Source organism: Perognathus longimembris, chromosome 11 (genome assembly GCF_023159225.1).
Source record: "Perognathus longimembris pacificus isolate PPM17 chromosome 11, ASM2315922v1, whole genome shotgun sequence".
NCBI lineage: Eukaryota > Metazoa > Chordata > Mammalia > Rodentia > Heteromyidae > Perognathus > Perognathus longimembris.
In genome coordinates, this window is record NC_063171.1 from 40,759,208 (window position 1) to 40,781,217 (window position 22,010).

The 22,010-nt window shown below is 44.2% G+C and overlaps 1 protein-coding gene across 2 annotated transcripts in view; it reads left to right on the forward strand.

Moving 5' to 3' along the window:
* Kcnn3 (potassium calcium-activated channel subfamily N member 3) overlaps positions 1-21,245 on the forward strand; it is a 158,424-nt gene extending 137,179 nt beyond the window's left edge. For both annotated transcript variants that reach the window (XM_048357329.1, XM_048357330.1), the window contains 3 exons: positions 11,916-12,043; positions 12,926-12,995; positions 18,063-21,245. In XM_048357329.1, the coding sequence (XP_048213286.1) occupies positions 11,916-12,043; positions 12,926-12,995; positions 18,063-18,359 (495 nt within the window). In that variant the 3' untranslated portion in view covers positions 18,360-21,245. The remainder of the gene's footprint in view (positions 1-11,915; positions 12,044-12,925; positions 12,996-18,062) is intronic.
* The last annotated feature ends 765 nt before the right edge of the window (positions 21,246-22,010 follow it).

A 22,010-nucleotide genomic window follows, 5' to 3' on the forward strand; every position in this document is an offset into this window, starting at 1 on the left:
CATAGTGGGTGACTTTAATACTCCTCTCTCTCCAAGAGACAGATCCAACACCCAGAGGATTAGTAAGGGAGCTGAGGACCTAAATAACACCATTGCCCAAATGGATCTAACAGACCTATATAGAACCTTCCACCCTACAGAGACCCAATACACCTTCTTTTCAGCAGCCCATGGATCATATTCCAAAATAGACCACGTCATAGCCCACACAAAGAACCTCAGCAAATACAAAAGAATTGACATCATCCCATGTATTATATCTGATCACAGTGGATTAAAGGTAACCCTCAACAACAAAGGATACCACAGAGCCTATACACACTCTTGGAGGCTAAACCCCACGCTGCTATCCAACACTTGGGCCACAGATCAAATTAAAGATGAAATCAACGAATTCATAAACCACAATGACAAAGAAAACACATCACAAAGAAACCTATGGGACACAGCTAAGGCAGTACTGAGGGGCAAGATCATTGCACTCAGTACCCACATTAAAAGAATGGAAGCAGAGCAGGTGAATACCCTCACGATGAAACTAAAACAACTGGAGAAACAAGAAATGACAGAATCTAAAACGACTAGGAGGGGAGAGATTACAAAGATTAAAGAAGAGATAAATCTGATTGAAAATAGAAAGACCATTCAACAAATAAATAAGACTAAAAGCTGGTTCTTTGAGAAAATAAACAAAATTGACAGACCCCTTGCAAGACTCACAAAAAAAAGAAGAGAAGAGACTCATATACGTAAAATCAGGGACTCCACAGGAAAAATTACAACAAATACACACGATATTCAAACAATCATAAGGAGCTATTTCCAAAACCTCTACTCAACAAAAAACAATAATTTTACAGAAATGGATCAATTCTTAGAGAAGTACAAACTGCCCAAACTGAACCAAGAAGAAATAAATCAACTAAATAAACCAATAACTTACGGTGAGATACAGGAGGTAATCAAGAACCTCCCTACTAAGAAAAGCCCAGGCCCAGATGGATTCACCAATGAATTCTACAAAACCTTTAGTGAGGAGCTAATTCCAATACTCCTCAAACTCTTCCGCGAAATAGAAACGGAGGGAAAAATCCCGAACTCATTCTACGAAGCTAATATCATACTCATCCCCAAACCAGGCAAAGATCCAACAAAAAAAGAGAACTACAGACCAATATCACTAATGAACACAGATGCAAAGCTCCTCAATAAAATATTAGCTAACAGGATCCAGAAAGTGATCAAGAATATCATACATCATGACCAAGTAGGCTTCATCCCTCAGTCACAAGGATGGTTCAACATCCGTAAATCAATCAATGTAATTCACCACATAAACAGAACTAAAATCAAGAATCACATTGTTATCTCAGTCGATGCCCAAAAAGCCTTTGACAAAATACAACATCCATACCTATTAAAAGCTTTGGAGAGAACAGGAATAGATGGAACATTCCTCAAAACAATAAAAGCCATATACAACAGACCAACTGCTAATATCATATTAAATGGAGAGAAACTTAAATCATTCCCCCTAAACACAGGAACAAGACAAGGATGCCCACTCTCCCCACTTCTGTTCAACATAGTACTGGAATCCCTAGCCATAGCAATAAGGCAAGAGGAGGACATCAAAGGGATCCACATCGGCAAGGAAGAAATCAAGTTATCCCTATTCGCAGACGACATGATCTTATATCTCAAGGACCCAAAAAACTCAGTACCCAAACTCCTACATCTAATAAACCAATTTGGCAAAGTAGCAGGATACAAAATCAATCCACAAAAGTCAGCAGCTTTTCTGTACACCAGCAATAGACAAACAGAAAAGGAAATTATGGAAACGATTCCATTTACAGTAGCCAAAAAAAGAATAAAGTACCTAGGGATCAACTTAACCAAGGACGTGACGGACCTATTCAATGAAAACTACAAAAATCTAATAAGGGAAATCAAAGAAGACACAAGGAGATGGAAAGACCTCCCATGCTCATGGGTAGGCAGAATCAATATAGTGAAAATGGCCATACTGCCCAAATTGTTATACAAATTCAATGCAATACCTATCAAAATCCCAGCCACATTCTTCACTGAAATAGAGAAACCAATCCATAAGTTCATATGGAACAGCAAAAAACCTAGAATAGCCAAAGCAATTCTAGGCAAAAAACATAGTGCAGGAGGTATCACCATACCAGACTTCAAGCTCTACTACAAGGCCATCATAACAAAAACAGCATGGTATTGGTATAAAAACAGATCGGAAGACCAGTGGATTAGAATTGAAGACCCAGAAATAAAACCGCACTCTTACAGCCAACTGATATTCGACAAAGGAGCTAAAGACATACAATGGAATAAACATAGCCTCTTCAACTACTGGTGCTGGGAGAACTGGGCAGCCATATGCAGAAAACTCAAAGTAGACCCAAGCCTATCACCATGCACCAAGATCAACTCAAAATGGATCAAGGACCTCAACATCAGACCTGAATCCTTGAAACTACTGAAGGACAGAGTAGGAAAGACACTAGAACTTATAGGCACAGGAAGGAACTTCCTGAATAGAGTCCCAGGCGCACAACAAATAGGGGAAAGACTCAACAAATGGGACTACTACAAATTAAAAAGTTTCTGCACAGCTAAGGTCATAGCCACCAAAATAGAAAGACAGCCAACGATATGGGAAAGGATATTTACCAGCACAGCAACAGACAAAGGCCTGATATCTGTCATCTACAGAGAACTCAAAAAACTAAGCCCCTCCAAGCCCAATAAACCTATTAGGAAATGGGCAAAAGAGCTAAAGAGAGACTTCACAAGAGAAGATATAAAAATGGCAAAGAAACACATGAGGAAATGCTCAACATCCCTGCTAGTAAAGGAAATGCAAATAAAAACAACCCTGAGATACCACCTCACCCCAGTTAGAATGGCCTATACTCTGAACTCAGGAAACAACAAATGCTGGAGGGGCTGTGGGGAAAGAGGAACCCTTCTCCATTGTTGGTGGGAGTGCAAATTAGTACAGCCACTTTGGAGAACAGTATGGAGGTTTCTCAAAAAGCTCAATATAGACCTACCCTATGACCCAGCCATACCACTCCTAGGCATCTATCCTAAACAGCAAAACCCAAGATATCAAAAGGACATTTGTACTTCCATGTTTATCGCAGCACAATTCACAATAGCCAAAATTTGGAAACAACCCAGATGCCCCTCCACAGATGAATGGATCCAAAAAATATGGTACTTATACACAATGGAATACTACATAGCGATTAGGAATGGTGAAATATTGTTATTTGCAGGGAAATGGTCAGAACTCGAACAAATAATGTTGAGTGAGACAAGCCTAGAACACAGAAAACAAAGGGGCATGATCTCCCTGATATATGACTGTTAACAAAGGGAGATGGAGAGACAGTAGAGACCAAGTCTGTGAACACTGTATATGTGCTTGATACATTGTATACTGCATATGGGTCTACCTGACCTAGACAAGGGATGGGAAAACAGGTTGTAAGATATCACAAGAAATGTACACAATGCCCTACTATGTAACTGCACCCTCTTTGCACAGCACCTTGTAAAAAAAAAAAAATTTATGTTCAATTGATAATAAAAAAAAAAATAAAAAAAAAAAAGTAAACAAATAAACAAGTAAATAAAAAAAAAAAAAAAGAAATAGAGACAAAGGCAGGAAGGGAGAACAAAGAGAGAGAGGGAGAGAGAGAGGGAGAGAGAGAAAGAGAGAGAGAGAGAATGACAAAGTGGTATGTGAGCTCTCTGGGAAGGCAGTGGGAAAATGTGCAGTTGCCAAGGCCTCTCTGGTTTCTCAGCAGAATTATTTATGGTGTTTGATTGTTTGGTCTTTGATTACATTTATTGGGTTCTTTACAGAGCTGCCACAGATATAGACAGGACCAGGTACAAGCAAATATCCCTAAATTGTTGACATATAAATGCGTGAATGAGGTATACCATGGCCCTGACCTACCAGCTATAGAAAAGAAAAGATGATTTGAAGCACCAAGATGTCAGGCAGGGGGCTGGGAATGTGGCCTAGTGGTAGAGTGCTTGCCTGGCATGCATGAAGCCCTGGCTTCGATTCCTCAGTACCACATAAACAGAAAAAGCTGGAAGTGGCGCTGTATCTTAAGTAGTAGAGTGCTAGCCTTGAGTGAAAGAAGCTCAGAGACAGCGCCCAGGCCCTGAGTTCAAGCCTTGGGACTGGCACAAAAAAAAAAAAAGGATGGAAGGCAGTATTTGACATTGTCACCCTACTGGGTCTCATCCTTTAGCCAGACCTTTCTTCTTCTCACACACACCACCACCCCACTAATCCCATTGCTAAAGTCATGCTTGGCACCAAGGCAATTTCTAAAGTTACTGGGGATGTGGTTGCATTTATTTTCCTGAAACAACTTAGTGATGTCTCGCTGGTTTAAAACTGCATGCAGTAGCAAGGGGCAAGAGATTTTTGCCTCCAAAAGTTGTTTACCAAGAACAGAAACATTAGCAGGCTCTATTTATTCTGGTTTTCTTTTTAAAGCCAAGAATATACTTTGTATTTTGTCCTCTCCATTTTTCACCCAGTAAATCAGACACTAGGGGAAAATAAAGCCAAGAAAAGCCAGCTCCCTCGTTTGCCAGGAAAATAAACAATTTTTTTCCTGCAATATAATTGTAGAAGGAGATGAGATTGTGGATGCTAATTTCAATCTTTCAAAAATAATTCTTTAAAATCTTCTTCAAGGCCACTTACTTTAGGAAGAGTAGGATTGAAAATCAAATCCACAAATATTTATTGCTCAGCCATGAATGCAAGGTACCTTCTTAATCGAATCACATCTCACTTTTCCGAGAACACTTACATCTGTTGAAATGTCCCTTTAATGTCTAGTATCTTTTGTCAGAGACATAAACAACACAACACTGGCGGTTCTTACACAGGAGGTTTTCAAAGCTCGCAGTATGGGGACTTTCACATAACCTTGATTGAAATGAAGCTGGGTTTGACCCTGGTCTGGTCTGGTTTGAGCTCATTTTGACCTGTCCACTGGAAAGCCTGTCTTTCTTCCCCGTGGGGTCCTCGCCTCTCCAAATGTCCCATGTGTCCAAGTGGAATGGCTTATTATTCCAATCATGAGATCTCAATGGCTTCTTAGAGAGACAGAGACACAGAGATTCCTGTGGAAGGAGCTAATTACATATTGCACACCTCCTAGGAGTGGACCACTAGTAGCTTTAACAGAAAATAAGCAATCCCTTACAAGTATCCACCACCTTGATTCTTCAAACATCTAAGTGAAAAAGAAAAAAAAAAGGAATGTAGCATCATAAACATTCTCTGTTGTTCTAGTGTTCATTCATCCTACTTTGCTTCAGACGGACTACCACTACAGCCAGCGCTATATTTGTTTGGTTTAATTATGGGACGGGGAAGTGATGTGCAGAAAGCGCAGGGGAAAGCTCACTTCTGGCTTTGCTGAATCCCCTGCCTTGTCTTCTTGTATAACTTGTCAGCCCTGGTGGCAACGTCATCTCTATTTAATAGGATCAGATCTTCCCACACTGACTTTGCAGTGTCACTGCCATTGTTATTCTATAATTATCACTTATTGCTAACCTCTGGGCTACTAGATAATATAGAAGTGACACAGAAAGACTGTAGGAATGGTCCCAGAGTTCCAGCTGTTCTCCCGCCCAGATCTTCATGTGGTCATCTTTCTGTTTTATGTAATGGATATGCCTATCACAGAGAATGCTCCTTGGGTATTGTCTCTTGATGTTTCCAGGAACACGAAGATGGGTAAGAATTGATCCTTGCCCTCATACCTAACCTCTGGTGACCAACCACCCTCAGAAGGTGTGGCAGGGTGAGGTGCCTTGGCCATGCTGGCTTCAGAGGTGCCATGGATAGATGCTTTGTGTGCCACACTCAACCTCCTCACTCAGACCAGCAGGCAGACCTTCCAGTCAACTAGATGAGCGTGTACAAATGGCCCACCATCACCTCTCCATCTCCTTGATGTAGGGTCTAATGACCCATACACCTTATCCACCTTCACTTCCCATGAAATCAATGAGCAAAAATTTCAACCCCTAACTTTCTTAAGCTAGTTCCTTCTGTTGACTTCCCTGGTCTGCTACCAACATCATTATTTCTCCAATGTCAAGACTCAAAGACTTCATCCCAGCTCCTACTCTTCTGTGCTCTGTTTCCAGGGGAGGGCAGGGGGAGTGTTCCTTTCCAAGCTTGAAAAACCTTGTCTTGGTTGTTTGCAGACAATGGCCTCTCCAGAGCCCCTGCAACCCACGCCTAAAGCTGCCATTTTCCATGACAAGAGGTTGCCACCTTTTCTGCTGACTTGGGCCTCCTTACTTACTCATCATTCAGTGCTTTGCTTCTCCGTAGACTGATTTATCTCTAGACATAGCACTGCCGTACCCAGGAACCTCAGTAGCCCCCAGTAACTACTGAATGAAGTTAAAGATAACTTTATAAGCATATCAAAGTTTTATCTGACATGCTTTTCAGAAAAATACTTTTTTTCCTCAGCTAGCCAATTCAAAGATTTGCTCTTAGTAGAGATCCCTTATAGGAAAAACATAATATTAGTCTTTTTTTCTTTCTTTCTTTCTGTCAGATAGAGAAGTCTGGCAAAAGGTCTGCTGACCCGCAAGTGGCTTGGCATGAGTGAATCCCTAGACTAAGCTTTTATCCTTTAAAAGTTCACTGGATGATCTGTTAAGCAGTTACCAGGAATTCTAATTCTCCAGAGATTATAAATGACATTCCCCACAATGGCTCTGTCCCGGAGATACTGGGCATGGTGTTTCTCTAACCACAGCAGTAGAAACATGCTGTTGGAGCATGGAAAGATCCTCGAGGATGAGAAAAAAATCCCCACTAGATGAAAAGACTCAGATCCAGGGTGTGTGTGGGGGTGGGGAGGGGCACATGTGCACGCGCCCCAGCCACGTGCATGCGCAGTAAGCTGGAGGCTGTCCAGGCTCTGGTTCCTTCTCAGGCTAGTGGCAGCTCTTCAACCACAACCCAGCAGGTCTTTCAGAGCTGTCTGTTCCTTGGAACATGGCATGATGGGTAGGGTCCTAGGCTTGCTGGAAAGAAGAGCCAGTTTAACACTGAACTAGCTAAGCATCACATTAACAGCATTATGAAATTACCTACCATTCATTACCAGGTTGCTATGGGGAGAGCTTCAAACTCCAACTTCCAGCCACAGAAATACATCTCCTCTCTGCCTCCCTCTCCACCCCAATTTCCTGCCAGCCATGGGGGTGGAACCCCTCTCCCTCTGAGTGAGGCAGGAAATGTGGAATTGAAGGAGGGAAGGAAAGAGGGGAGGTGTGAGCAGGGTGATGAAGAGAGGGCACCTCAGGAAGTCGGCAGGGTGATGAAGAGAGGGCAGCCTCAGGAAGTCGGCAGGAAGTCTGTGGGGGTGATGATGAGGGAAGAGGAGGTTCGGCTGATGGGAAAAAAGGAGCCACTCCCTTCTCCAGTCCTGTGTACAACAGGCATCTCCAGTCAAGTGACATGACTTCTTGAAGTTGCTAAAGTCACACATAGCAGGCTGTGCTGGCGTCTTCCCTCCCCTTCTTCAACCTCCAGGCAGAACACGGTCTCTGGAGAAGGGTTCCTGCAACATACTGGTTAGGCTAATCATTTCTTCTGCCAGGGGGGCTCCTGGAATTTCTCTCCAAGATCTCCCTGTGGCATTTGGGGGCAACATAGTATCCAAACCTGGCTCTTTTCATCCCCCTCACTGCCCTATTCATCCTCAACCCATCTGTAATACCAAGAGGACAGATTTCCTTGGCAGAAAGATGGCCAGAGCAAATGAACGTAGAATGCTATATCCAGGAGCTCAGGGAACTGACATATGTGTTCCTTTGCATATGTTCTTTTGTTGGGATTTGGGAAGATGAGAAGGAAAGAACATTGAGAGAATAATATTAATTTAACACCATGCATTGAGGTACACTGTGTTAGAAAGTTGTAAGCATATTCTCATTTAATCAATACAAGCCTGTTTCACAGATCAATAGCACTTATAACTCTAGCTTGTACTGTGCTTTATTTTCCTGTGAAGTACTTATTATCTGATTCTATACTACAGAGTACACACCTATCTCCTTCACAAGATTATAGATTCCGTCAGGGCAAGAATATTACTAGTTTTCTGGGCATAGTGTTGCCCACCTGTAATCCCAGAACTCTGGAAACTGAGGAAGGATGATCTCAAGTTAATAGTATGATTGACTAAAAAAAAAAGGTTATTAGTCTCCATATTCTCTCTCTCTCTCTCTCTCTCTCTCTCTCTCTCTCTCTCTCTCTCTCTCTCTCTCTCTCTCTCTCTCTCTCTCTCTCTCTCTCTGGAACTGTCTGACCCCATTGTAGGTGCTCATTAAAAGGTTTTCCAAATGAACAAGCAAGGGAAGTGAATCTTAGAGGAAGTGAATCTTAAGAGAGTTCAGAAGTATATATAAGATGGAGCTAATAATCCATCAAGTTTTTTCTGGAGGTTAATAAAATAATGCAGACATTTGTGTTTAGCACAGAGCCTGGCACATGTAAGTGCTTGATAAATGTCAGCTGTCACTATTATTTGTGGGATCTTTGCTGGATCACTTTCTTACCCAGGCCTCCTAATCTTAGAGCTCTTCCTACACGACATAGGCCCCACGGACACCGTCTGGCCCTAATTAGAGTGAGAGTATAAACTTGGGGGGATAGAAAGTTTATGGATTTATAGAAAACAGTCAGCCTGTGGGCATATGAGTTTTGAAAGCCAGAAAGCTAGCCTTCCACATAACTGGTCCTCGCCCAGTCATCCTCTCGGCCGTCTATGCCACTGTGCTCATGGCCAATATCAAGCAATCATTACCAGTCTGCTGCTTTGGTCTCAAATCCTGCGCCTCCACACTTCCGACATCCTGGGAACGACTTTTGGGCTTAGTGCCCCAGGGCACCAGAAGAGCTCAGGAGGTACCTACGGCCCCTGTGGAGAAAGCCCTGTAGGGGCTCACACCATCAACTGACAATGTTCAGAGCAATCAGCCAGGTGAACTGGAGGTAGACCCTGGTCACAAGAGCATTTTCTATCTACCTTGGAGAGCATAGTGCAGTTAAAAGCCTATTTTTTTTTCTCTTGTAGATATTGATCTACTTAGCTTGGTGCCTGGCTGTTTGCTGGCAATTAATTTCAGTCAGCACAAAGGCTTGCATTTAACATCACTTTCCTGAATGCACAGGGCCTCCAGCTCCAAACCATAAAGATGATGTCGCTGCCCCCCAGCTGCCCTGACAGTGCGGTGACTTCATTATCTTACATTTGGGCTGGAGTTAAGTGCAAGACCTAGACTCTGGGTTCTGTCCTATTGCTAAGCAAGGGCCATGATGATTTCAAAAATCTCTCTGTCTCAAATATCCTTTCTAATCCCTTGATCCCTGGGAAACAGAAAGTCATTTTGTATACAGATGAAATCCAGTCCATCCTTCCTTTGGACCGCATGCAAACCTTATGCATTTCTTAGGCCTGGCTCTTGGTTAGACTTGGCCTCACATCCCACTTCCGTGAAGTGGTCCCCTCTTATTTTGAGTAAGGGGCTTGAGTTGGAATGACGATAACCATCTATCTGTCTGGCACTTTATAGCTTATCTAACACTCAAATCCACATTGATTCCGTTGGCCACTGATAACTTTAGGGTCTTGGGCTACATCTCAGTTTCTTCATCTGTAAAGTGAGGACCCTAAGAGAGGATGCACTCAGAGACCTCTGCCTGGTATCTGGGTGCTGCCCTCAGGCTCCTCTGCACCTTTGTTTGGCTTCTTAGCCATTCTTAAAGGAAGAATGTCTTTCCATATCCTATGGATAATTAAGCATTTGCTCCTCAACTGCTTAATGATTAGCAGAACCCACAGGTTTCCTCCTTCCAAATGATTGTTCCAGTTGGAACACTGGGACTGTCCAAGGTCTGTGGACTTTGACACTCTGTAGCTCTATCCTCATTCCTAAGACTTCACTGAATTAACTGGGGCCCCGCTAACGCCAGTAAAGCATGGGCGGGCCTGTCTTGGAAGCACCCAAGGGAACTAAAGAAATCACCTATCAAATTGTCCTCATTCCTCCAATAGAACAGCAACCATACAGGCTCTCCTGAAAGAAAGACCACCTTCCACGCTGCCTTCACTTTTTTTTTTTTTTGGTTGTTATTATCTTTAAGTAGTTGTACACAATGTCACCATTTTTGGTCAGAAGCCACTGCCCACCGTGGCCTGAGTTTCAGAGACGGTTCTGTCCCTACCTTGCCTATTCTCGCTCACTAGACTCGGTCACCTCCAGCCTGCACTCAGCACCACCTGCTTGCTTCCAGGCAGGAAAGTACCAGAGGTGAGCAATGAAATCATTTCAAACCACTTCACAGCAGATTTTTTTACTGAACAAGGGAAGCAATATTTACGTCACTTAGACATCTCTGAGAAGACTTAGCTGTTCTTTTTTAAAAAAAAATCACTTCAGTGCCAATGAAAAAAATATAATCCAGCCTGAGTAATAAATTTTTGAAACATATACACACACACAAAAGTTATCAGTCTGCAAAAACAATGTTTCCTAGGCCTTCCCACACATTTCAGTATTTTAACAACGTCCCATCTGTTGATGTCAGTCTGAAGAAATGGGTCTGTGTTCTCTGATTTTATTAAACTTCTTTCTGGCTAGTAACCTGATTGCTTCTAGTTGGGTCTGCTTACTTCCGGGCCTGGGGCCCAAGGACCTGTGCCAATTTGCATAGCTGACAGAAATGGAGATGGTTCATCAAAAATCTGTTTTCCTTGTGCTTAATAAGGAATGTTTTCTCTTGCTCTTGTTTCTAATTGCTGAAGATGTCTGTGTTTGGATTAAAACTTTGTCCCCTGCCATCTGGATGCCATTGATATGTCTCGGCTCAGTCGTGAGCTGGGCGATATCGATGGTTTCCATGTCAACAGATGACAGCATCATATGTGGAAACGTGTGATTGCAGTGAAGGGAGAAGGAGCCAGCCTTGGGAAAGAGGCAGCTCGGCTTTCACACCTAAATATCTTCACTGATTTCCAGACATCACCTTGAAATTATTTCAGTTTTATGTCAATTGCATTTCCATGTAAAATTATGGTGGGAGAAGGGTTTGGGCCATCTAGGAGAAGAAACCGTGGACTTGTTGATACATGAAGTTCCAATCAGTAGAAAAAATATTTCCTTAAAGAGAGGCCCTTTAAAATCTCTAGCTGAGGAAGGAGCCACTGGGAGAGAACGAGGCAACAGAAGACACTGGAAATGTACTCATTACCTGACTCATGTAATTATAATCCCTCTGTGCATCACCTCTATAATCACAATAGAGTAAATTAATAAAATTAAAAACTAAAAGAAAATCTCCAACGGATAGGAAATCTGTTTATTCTCTGAATTTTTTTATAGTGCCTTATACTTGTACACTCAAGGAAAAATCTCAAATAAAATGCAGAATCCTGGATTCAAGGGCAGTAATGGCATGTATTTATCTTTTCAAAGGGTACCCCGGTCCTCAAGGTCTTGCCAAGGCAGTCTGTCTAAATATAGCATCAGCAACAGCAGTGGAGAGGCAGTGTTGAAATAATTAAGAAGGAAAGAAGAAACGCCTCTCAACTCGAAGCTTCAGTCTACTGCATCCAGTACAGGATTAATAAGAGACGAATTTTAATCATATGGTCTCAAAGTTCCATGCTCTTGATTAAGAAAATAGATCACTGCAGAATTATTTTTTAAGGGGTAGACAACAGCCACACACCCAAGGAAAACATACTATATGAACCTCAGAAAAGTACCCTTGATAGCAGCCGGCTTTGTTTCTTTTTTCTTAGATCAAGAATGCTGCAGCCAATGTCCTCCGGGAAACGTGGCTAATCTATAAACACACAAAGCTGCTAAAGAAGATTGACCATGCCAAAGTCAGAAAACACCAGAGGAAGTTCCTCCAGGCTATCCACCAGTGAGTACCACGGCAGCTCAGCCACGGTGGCCAAATCAGAAGTGCGTTGGGGGAGGGGGAGCCCTGCAGCTCTGTCAGCCTCTTCTAATATACCTGGAAAGCATGGGAGAAATGGAGTCCGCGCCTCTCCACAAGCACCAGGGTGGAGCTGGGCCTGATACAGTCCCGTCATTCGGGTACTGCGCCTGCCAGGCGTGGAGGATAAAGATTAGAGTGAGAGCCTCTAAAGGATCGTATATTGCATGCATGTATGCACACTCCTTGCATTGAAATCTAGTGATCCTTTCTCTGATAGAGGAGTAAGGTTGTTTTTGTTTTTGTTTTGCTTTTGTGCTGGTACTGGGATGCTTTTCCAGTCAAGGCTGGTTCTCTACCACAGGAGCCACAGCTTCTCTTCCGGCTTTTTGGTGGTTACTTGGAGATAAGAGTCTCATAGATTTGTCTACTTGGGCTGGCTTTGAACCACAATCCTTAGAGCTCAGCCTCTTGAGTAGGGAGGATGACAGTCTTAAGCTACCAGCACCTGGCAAGATTTTTTTTTTTCAAGTACAATGGAAAAGCAAAGGATGAAAATATTTATTCTGATCTGGAGGTTTGGGGATCCCCTAAAAGATCAGAGATAGTCATTCAAGGGAGAATGCACATCCTGACTAAAGGCAGTGATTTGAGAAAAGTCGGGAAACCAAAGTGACTGAGACTGAGCATGCACAGAGACAAGAGTGTGCTTTCTTGGGGGCCTGGCAAGCCTTTAGCTCTCTTGGCTGTTACCTGGTTCAAGGACCTCATACTGTAGACTCAGACTCAGGGCTGTAGACTCTGCCACTAAGGCTGAAGCATAACATGGGCTTGGAAGGCTTGGTTGTTCCAATTCTTCCCCCACAGACTGAGGAGCGTCAAGATGGAGCAGAGGAAGCTGAGTGACCAAGCCAACACCCTGGTGGACCTTTCCAAGGTGAGTGGCTTAACCCAAAGACATTCCAGTTCCCAGATGCTGGCACTGAGACTTTTCAGTTGTGTCTTTGACTATGCCCAAAATGTACAGGGCAGGACCTGTGCAAGGAACAGTTCATCTTTGGCTAAAAAGAAGTAATCAAGAGCTGGGAACTGGTGGCTTGTGCCTGTAATCCTAGCAACTCAAGAGGCTGAAATCTGAGGGAATCACAATTCACAGCCAGCCCAGGCAGCAAAGTCCCCATGAGACTCTTATCTCCAATTAACCACTTAGAGTGAAGCTGTAGCTCAAAGTGGTAGAGCACTAGCTTTGAACAGAAGAGCTCAGAGACAGTGCCCAGGCCCTGAGTTCAAACCCCACAACTGACCAAAAAAAATCAAGGTTCAAGGTTTTTGCAATTTGTTTTTAAGTTACATAGGTCAAGATCGAGTTTGTCTTTACTTGGAATGAAATCTTTTCAGTGTGGTATTGTTTGTTAGCTGTGTATTGAGGGGCTTCTAAGGAGGAACATGAACCACGCAGTAGTGAAGCACCTTTAAGCAAGACCAAACAGTGACAATGGCCATGTTAATGGCCTGGATTACACTTAGGAACATTTTCTGGTTTGTCGTTATAATAGGAAGTTTATTTTTCTGCATATCCCAATCATTACAACCTAGTTTTTCTGGCTCTAAATTGGTGGTGCAGGTGTGTGTGTGTGTGTGTGTGTGTGTGTGTGTGTGTGTGTGTCTGTGTCTGTGTCTGTGTCTGTGTCTGTGTCTGTGTGTCTGTGTGTCTCTGTGTGTGAATTTTTCCATGAGGCAGAAATCTGGCAGTGAATAGGGAGAAAGAGGGGAGAGAGAGGGAGAAAAAGAGGAGGAGGGAAAGGAGAGAGGGGGAGATCTCCTTTGGGCATCCAAGGGCCTAAGGTCCAATATTACATTGACATTTTGAATTTCCATAAACACTAAAAAGAAATTCACCCTTCTTAAACATCTCCAAAGAGAAAGAAGTGAAGGTCACACTATGGGCAGAGCTGGGCGTCGACATTGCAGATGGAGCCCGCTCCAACAGTCCCCTCCTCCCTGCCTTCTGATAGAAAGTGCATAGCTAATGTATAACCCAGGGCCAGGCTGGCAGAACATTCCAGCAGATGTCAATTATCATAATAGAACCCTGTTCTCTGGGGAAAGCAAGAGAAACTCCCTCAGGCAAATTAAGCACCCTTAGAAAAAAGGATGCAATCAGAAATGGATGGTTGTTAGGACTATGCGGGTGCCTCATTCAATTGAGGGATCACAGAAAAAAAAAAAAAAAAGGAACTCCTAAGCTTGTGAGGACTCCAATCAGGGAATTAATGGCTTGGCACAGCTCAGGAGAAGCCCACAGGCCTGTGTGCCTTTGGAGGGGGTTAAGGTGGAGCCTTGAATGGGAGGGTATGAGCATGATTCAAGTATGTAGGGGAGGACTCTATGGGATCTTGGGTATGTTGGTTAATATTCTCAGGTTCCAAAATCAGAAAGCTACTGGAACTAGGTTGAAAAATGGGGAACTTCATCCTAGAGATATCAGAGTCTCATTGTAGGCAGAGCCTCAAAGCAAGTGTGTGGTCAGACTTCAGAAAGAACTGACTAGAAGGGGACCTAAGAAGCACTCAGTGACACCCTTATATCATCTCTTCTCTCTCCTGTTCACCAGCCTACTTCATTATCTCCCCCACCCCTCTCTTGTCAGTCATGGGGCTTGAACTCAGGACCTGAGCACTGTCTCTGAGCTCTTTTGCTCAGGGCTAGCACTATACCACTTTAAGCCACAGAGCCAATCCTGGTTAACTGAAGACAAGAGTCTCACAGACTTTCCTGCCTAGGCTGGCTTTGAACCACGATCCTCAGAGCTCAGCCTCCTGAGTATCTAGGATTACAGGCATGAGCCACCAGTGCCTGACTTCTCCCTTTCTTTTTTCCCCTTGTATTTCCTGTCTCCATGGCAAACTTGGCAGTCCCCTAATCCAGACAGTACACTTTACAGTTTTAGCCCCAGGTATAGACTGCCTCCTTTTTGGTCTTAATTCCAATTTCTCAGAAGTGAGGTAATTGTCTATTTTGGGTCACATGTCTGCCCTTGAACCAATAAGCTATGGCCATGAAGAGAGTCAAGTAGAGAAACAGCTGGGGTCCACTCAGGAATAAGCTTCAGGAATGGCCTAGCAAAATTCCACAGAGCATTTCTTTTTAGGGGTCACTAAGTCTCCCATCTTTCCTCTCACCTGGCAGGACACATCATGGCTGATGTGACCCTAGGAATACCAGATAAATTCAACTTTCAAGCCCCCCTTTCTGCAGTGCCATATATACAGAGCCCAAGAACAAAAACACCAGTGAGTCAGAAAGATGGTTTTATGACTTGTGTGCTGAATTAAGACATACCTAATCTGGGCTGCAAGTGACTACTAGAATGGGGAGAGAGTTATGTAGGAAAGGGCTTAAGGGAAGATTCTGCAGAACCACAGTGCAGGACATGCCTAAGACCTGAATAAGAAGTGAACCCTGCCATCTATCCAGTCTTTGTCTTTTCCTCACAGGAGATGTGCCCAGGGATGCCTTGTCATCACACAAGGGGATACAGAAAGGCGATAAACACCAGGCATTCTCCCTTTTCCTTCTTCTTCTCCCTCCTAAATCACCACCTTCTCACCTTTGCCCTGGGGGTGTCTCACAAGATTAAGAACTTGGCACATGGCTACCAAATATTACTTTCTATATTGAATAACTGCCTTACATGGTGACAGAACAGGGAGGGCTTGGACTCTTCGCCAGCAGTTCCCATTTCTTCAATCAAAATACAAAAAAGAATTCCCACAATCAGAGGCTCAGGTGACCCAGTAAGATAATACCTGTAAATTAAAAAAAAAGAGTTTGTAAATGAATACAGCTGATGATGAATATAGATGAGGAAACCAGGATCCAAAGGAACAAAGCGCTCATCCCAAGGTCAGGCAATTGGCAATTCCCAGCACTGGGGCCCGCATCTGGGGGCCAGGACAGCGAGTCCGAGCTCATGAGAGTGCCCTGTGGTCCAGTCATAGGAAGCTGAGGTTTGGACATTCCGGGAAGAACTCACGCCTTTGAGGAGGCTCTGAGAATATTAATTAGTGAGGGGAGAGCGTTCACTTTGAAAGTCACTCTCCTCCAAGAGTTGTGAGCATACAGCATTCTGCTCTGGCAGTGGCAGAGAGGAGCTATCTTCATCCCACCTCTGCCAGCTCCTCCTGGTGCAGCCTGGTGAATTCCAGCTGGCAGGATTCCACTACCTTTTCATACACACCTCCCTCTCCCATCTGATTTTGCCTCCTTCTTTTACCTTCTGTTTTTCTCTCGCCTTGTTTCCTGCTCCTCGGGGCTTGGGGATGTTTTTCACTTCCTCCTGGAGTCGCTTGCCATTTTAGATGAAATCAGGTGGCGGAGAGGGGAGGTATAGTCGCTGGCAGATCCTCCGAGGCCTAACCTGCTACCTCTGAGCCCCTGGGAGCGTGGCGCTCTTGTGGATCTTGATCCCGGGTCTGATGTTCAGAGCTGGCATCCTGGCATTGGTCAATCTGCTGGGAGAACTATGGATGTTATGTAGACTAACACAAGGGCAGCTGTGATAGTGGAGTAGGGCTGGAACACAGCTTGGCAGTGCTGGGAGCAGGAAGGTGATTCCCTGGAGACAGGGCCTACCGGGAGTGTGGGGAGCAGCAGTGCTCAGAGGGGAGTTTGAACTGAAGTAGTCAAGCAAGGCCTGTCAGGTAGAATGGCCCTTGAAGATTGTTCAAACTGGGCCCGGCACCGGTGACTCACGTCTATCATCCTAGCGACTCAAGAAACTGAGAGGATCGTGGTTTGAAACCAGCCTGGGCAGAAAAGTCCAAGAGACGCTTCTTGCCAATTAACTAGCAAAATCTGGACGTAGAGCTATAGCTCAAGTGGTGGAGCATCAGTCTTGAGCAAAACAAAACAAAAACCCTAAGGGATACTACCCAAGTCCTGAGTGCAAGCCTCAGCACCAGTGTGTATGTGCACACGCACATAGATCTTAAGACACATCCAAACGGATGCAAAGTGTGTACCCCTCCTGGGCCAGGCAGAGGAAGCCCCGTATATCCACAAGGCAGCTCCTCCTGGCTGAGCACTGAGACAGGGGACTTAATTACACTTTTCACTATTTTAGATTCTGGCTGCTGTGTTGAAAGTAAGGGGTGGGAATGCCATAACTTGGAACTACGTGTAGTTATTAACTCCAATTTTATAAGGAAGCCAAGGCTAGGAAAGGTTAAATGGCTTGACAGAGGTCACATTGTTTGTGAGCTGTAGACTTGCACTTGAACCCTGGCCTGCTAATTAAGTCTGTGGCATTAGCCATTCTCCACTCGGTGCCTTCCCTTGTATTGCTAGATACTAGCAGGCAGGTAAGCTTGGAGCTCAAGCCTCTGTAAGAATATGACAACTATTTAGAGACTTACTCCATTTAAGGAAAACACGCAAACAACAACAAAAGAGTGTTTTTTCAAACAGGCATAGAGGCTCCTATCTGTCATCCTAGCTACTAGGGAGGCTGAGTTTGGGAGGATCGATTTGAGGCTGGCCTAGGCAAAAAGTTAATGAGACCCCATCTCAACAGAAAAGGCTGGACACAGCAGCACATGCCTGTCATCTCAGCTTCCCTAGCAACCACAGGAAGTATGAAGTCGAAGGATCAAGGTCCAGGCTAGCCAGGCACAATAAGGGAGAATCTATCTCAAAAATAAATAGAGCCAAAAAGGTTGAAGGTGTGGCTCAAAGAGTCCTAGCCTTGAGCCAAAGAGCTCAGGGACAGTGCCCAGGCACTGAGTTCAAGCCCCAGGACTGGCCAAAAGAGAAAGAAAAAAAAAGTCCAACGTCAGCCTGCCTCTCTGTCTCCTAGACAGTATCCCGGACTTCCTTTCTTGCCCAGATCATGCATAATAGGGGCAAAGGTCATTCCCGCCTTTCTAAGGACGACTCCTTTTTACGTGGTAGATTACTCTGTGATGAGCCTTCCTCTCCTTTCTCTGGCTGTTTCTTCACACAGATGCAGAACGTCATGTATGACTTAATCACAGAGCTCAATGATCGGAGTGAAGACCTGGAGAAGCAGATTGGCAGCCTGGAGTCAAAGCTGGAGCACCTCACCGCCAGCTTCAATTCCCTGCCCCTGCTCATCGCAGACACCCTGCGCCAGCAGCAGCAGCAGCTGCTGACTGCCATCATGGAGGCCCGGGGCATCAGCGTGGCTGTGGGCACCACCCATGCCCCACTCTCTGACAGCCCGATTGGGGTCAGCTCCACCTCCTTCCCGACCCCATACACAAGTTCAAGCAGTTGCTAAATAAAACTCCCCACTCCAGAAGCGTTACCCATAGATCTTAAGATGCAAATCAACACCTTCCTGGTCACTTTGTCATCAAGGAACTTTCAGACCAGGAAACAGAAAGAAGAGAGACGGAGCTAATTAGCTAACTCAAGTTCATTCAGTGTGCTTGGTTCGACATGCCTTGAAACCAGAAATCTAATCTCTGTTTAGGTGCCTCTACTTGGGAGCGGGAAGAGGAGATGACAAGAAGCGACGCCTCTGGCAGGGCCCTTGCTGCACAGTTTGTGGAGAACAGAAATCCACGCTCAATCTCAGGTCTTCACAGGGATGGGGAGGGGCAGCTGCTCAGAAGTGCCCAAAAGTGAAGCCAGCCCAGAAGAGGGGCCACTGGCAGGAGGGGTTGGTACCAGGTTTGGGAGCAGGTTCCTCTCCTAGGGGACTCCCACATCTTTCTCCTTTTCTTTTGTCTGAGGAAGTCTCTGGGTGAGAAATACAAGAGAGATGCCTACAACTTGCCAAAACAGACATGCCCAATTTAGACTGGCAAAAAAAAAAAGACAGACAATAAAAAGCCAGATTTTTCCATCCAATATTAATACCCATATGTTGCAAGCCACATGTGCATGTGCACGCGCACGCGCGCGCGCACACACACACACACACACACACCATAATTAGTCCAGGTTCTTTCTTATTTGAGCTTACCCCTCATGAAAAGGGATCTGGTACCTTTCTTGCACACAGCAGGTACACTATAAGTGTGCATTGGGTTGTTTGAATGGGAATGTGGGTGCTGCTGGTTTAGGTAGCTAGCTGACGATGACCACATTCTAGCTTCCTTGAAGGCGCAGATCCTTTCCACCCAGTGCCTGTGGCTTTGCCTGGATACACAGCGAGCTTGAGTTGGAATGAATGCCAAGCCAAAATTGTTGGCATTTTGGAGGGATAAGCAGGATTCTAAAAATAACAGCTTTTGCCGAGTTTTCTTCTTACACCCATATAAACTGGGTTCTGATGGACTGCATGCCCGGTGTATGTATGGGGAGGGGGAAGGCAGAGGAGAACAAGTGTCACCCATTGCCACCCAGGGAGTAGAAGTATTGTCTGGGGTTTTACTGAACTGAGGACTCACTCAGTGACTGACTTCAGCTGCTGATGTTAGGGATACAGAAAGCTTAGCTGGAAGGAGAAAGTTGGAGTGGCCTGCCAGGTCCTTCCTGCCTGATCTGAAGTCACCTCAGGATGAAGCATCGTGAGAACAAGGAGCCCTTAGGGACTTGTGGGTAAGGTAAGAGGACATAGATTTGTCAGAAGCTTGTTCCTACTGTGTCATGTTAATCATGGTGCAAAAAGATACTATCCCAATACATCTCAGACTCCAAGAGAGCCTAGAAACGGCGAGATTCAGTATAGCAACAGGCGCCATACAACTTTTTCATTACTCCATAATCTGACCACCCATAACATTTGTCACGTGACAAGTGTCATTTATCACTTTTCTCATTCTGAGGTCTCTGACTTCTGAGAGGAATGAAACGATTCTGTAAGGAACATTTCATCTGTTTAGGGTAAAACAAAAGTGTGTTATTTGCATATGGCTATCATCTTGGATTTGGCTTTGTGATGAGACATGGCTGTCATTCTGTGCAGATTTTTCTTGTGCGGCACTAGGCCTTGTCTTCTAAGAATGAGGGAATCATTAAACAAGGTAGACAGTTCTAGAATGGTATTACACTATTTCTAGAATTCTGAAATGGTAATTGTAGAAGTATTCCACTCCTTCAGGAAGACCTGGTTTCTTGCTAACCCTCTTATCTGTCTTTTGCTGTTGCTGTGGTTTTTTTGTTTGCTTTATTTTGTTTTACTTTTCTTTGTTGGTTGGATTGTTTGGTGGTTCTACGAGTTAAGCCCAGGGCTAGGCAACTGCTCTACCACTAAGTTAAACTCCAGCCCTCTGTTCTTGTTTTAATGGTCTGTCTTACTAATGGTTTATTTTGCTAATGCCTTTGAGCATTTCTGGTTGCTGTTTTGCATACCGGAGAGGCCACATCTACTGTTGAATTTTAATTTTTTAAACCTGGGTTTTGGGGTTGCTTTAGATATTAATTACATAAAAGATTTCCCCCTGCCTCCCTTTATCCTTCCTTTCTTCCCTTCTTTTGTCCCAAGAAGAATACTCTTGTTTTCAGTAACAGTTTGGCCAAACATATAAGTGGATATGTAAACAGACGAAATAGCCATGCAGTATCTTTGTGATATTTAGTTCTATTTCACAGAAGGGAAGGCCATGGACGGGCCAACCCTGATCATGTAAGCTACAGCCCTCAGCCGTTGATTCCTGCTAGGCCTTCCATCCACTATGACCCTACACTGTGTGTGCGTGTGAGTGTGGGCAGAGGCTCATGCACATATAGAGATTTAGTCTTCCTTTCCCATAAATGACCCGCAAGATTCCACCATCCCTCTTCCTGCCCACAGGCTGACAGCTGGCATCATGGTCCTTAACTCATTACTGACACTCTCACTAGAGCGTAGCACTGGCATCCTAGAGACACAGGGGATTTGTAGTGAGGCCCGACCTATTGGTAGTGCAATAGCTATAGATGGTTCCTATCTTTGGCAAAAGAATACTCTTTAAAAAAAGTGATTGAGTCTGCATGTTGATCCCACAATGGTAAATGGGACCCTGTTTCTCTCTATTGGTATTTCAGCTTTACAGGGGAAAGTCCAATGAGCCCTTAACCTACAGAATGCTGGGTGTAACTCACGCAGAGTCTCTTCCTACATCTTTTGGTTGATTCCACTGTGCTTAGCATCACAGTCAGATGGGAAAAGGAGGCTTCTGGGTTCACACCCATACCTTCTTGTACCTTAGTTTCAAGCTTGGTAGTATTGTACCTTATTTCCAAGCTTGGTAGTGGAGCAGATTTAATTATCTACTCAAGAATGGGCCACACATCAAAACTGTTCCATTGCACTTCCAACACTGACCTGATGGAATTCTGCCCAGTTTTGGAAGGCTGGCCAATGGCAGAGCCACTCCTAGAGCCCTTCAGATAGCACAGTGGCAAGGAAAAAATCACTCAAATATCTACCCCCCGTCCAAATATCTAGACACTTGAATTAGAACTAACAGAGCCACCCCCTCATCGCTTAAGCCATATTCTAGCTCCATGTACTGTAAAGTCCAGGGGTGTACTGTGATACTTTAAGACCACTAATCTCAGTGGAATTTCAGGACATAGCATCAGTTGGTGAATTATACCAGACTAGAAGCTCACTCCTCCTTAGATTGAAGTCCAAATAAAAATCTACACCTTTGGATCAAAGGCCCCATGTATGTGTGATCAGCATCAATAAGTTGTCTGAGAGTGTTTCTGAACTATGTTTGCCATCTTCATACTATATGACTTCATGATATCATCCTTCTAGCTCTACAAGAATGAGAGTGGTGTGACCAGAGCGCCACTGACTGGCTTCAGCAGCAATTAGTGGTGGGAGATGTAGGAAGTGTACATGAAAGTCAGTTCTCAAGTGCCAAGCAAGTGCAAGTTATTGTTATTGCTATTATTATCATTATTACCCACCAAGAAGGAACAGTGAAGAAATAATGATTCTAATATACCTGGGGATCCTCCCCGTTAAATTTTCAGTAACTTCCTTGTG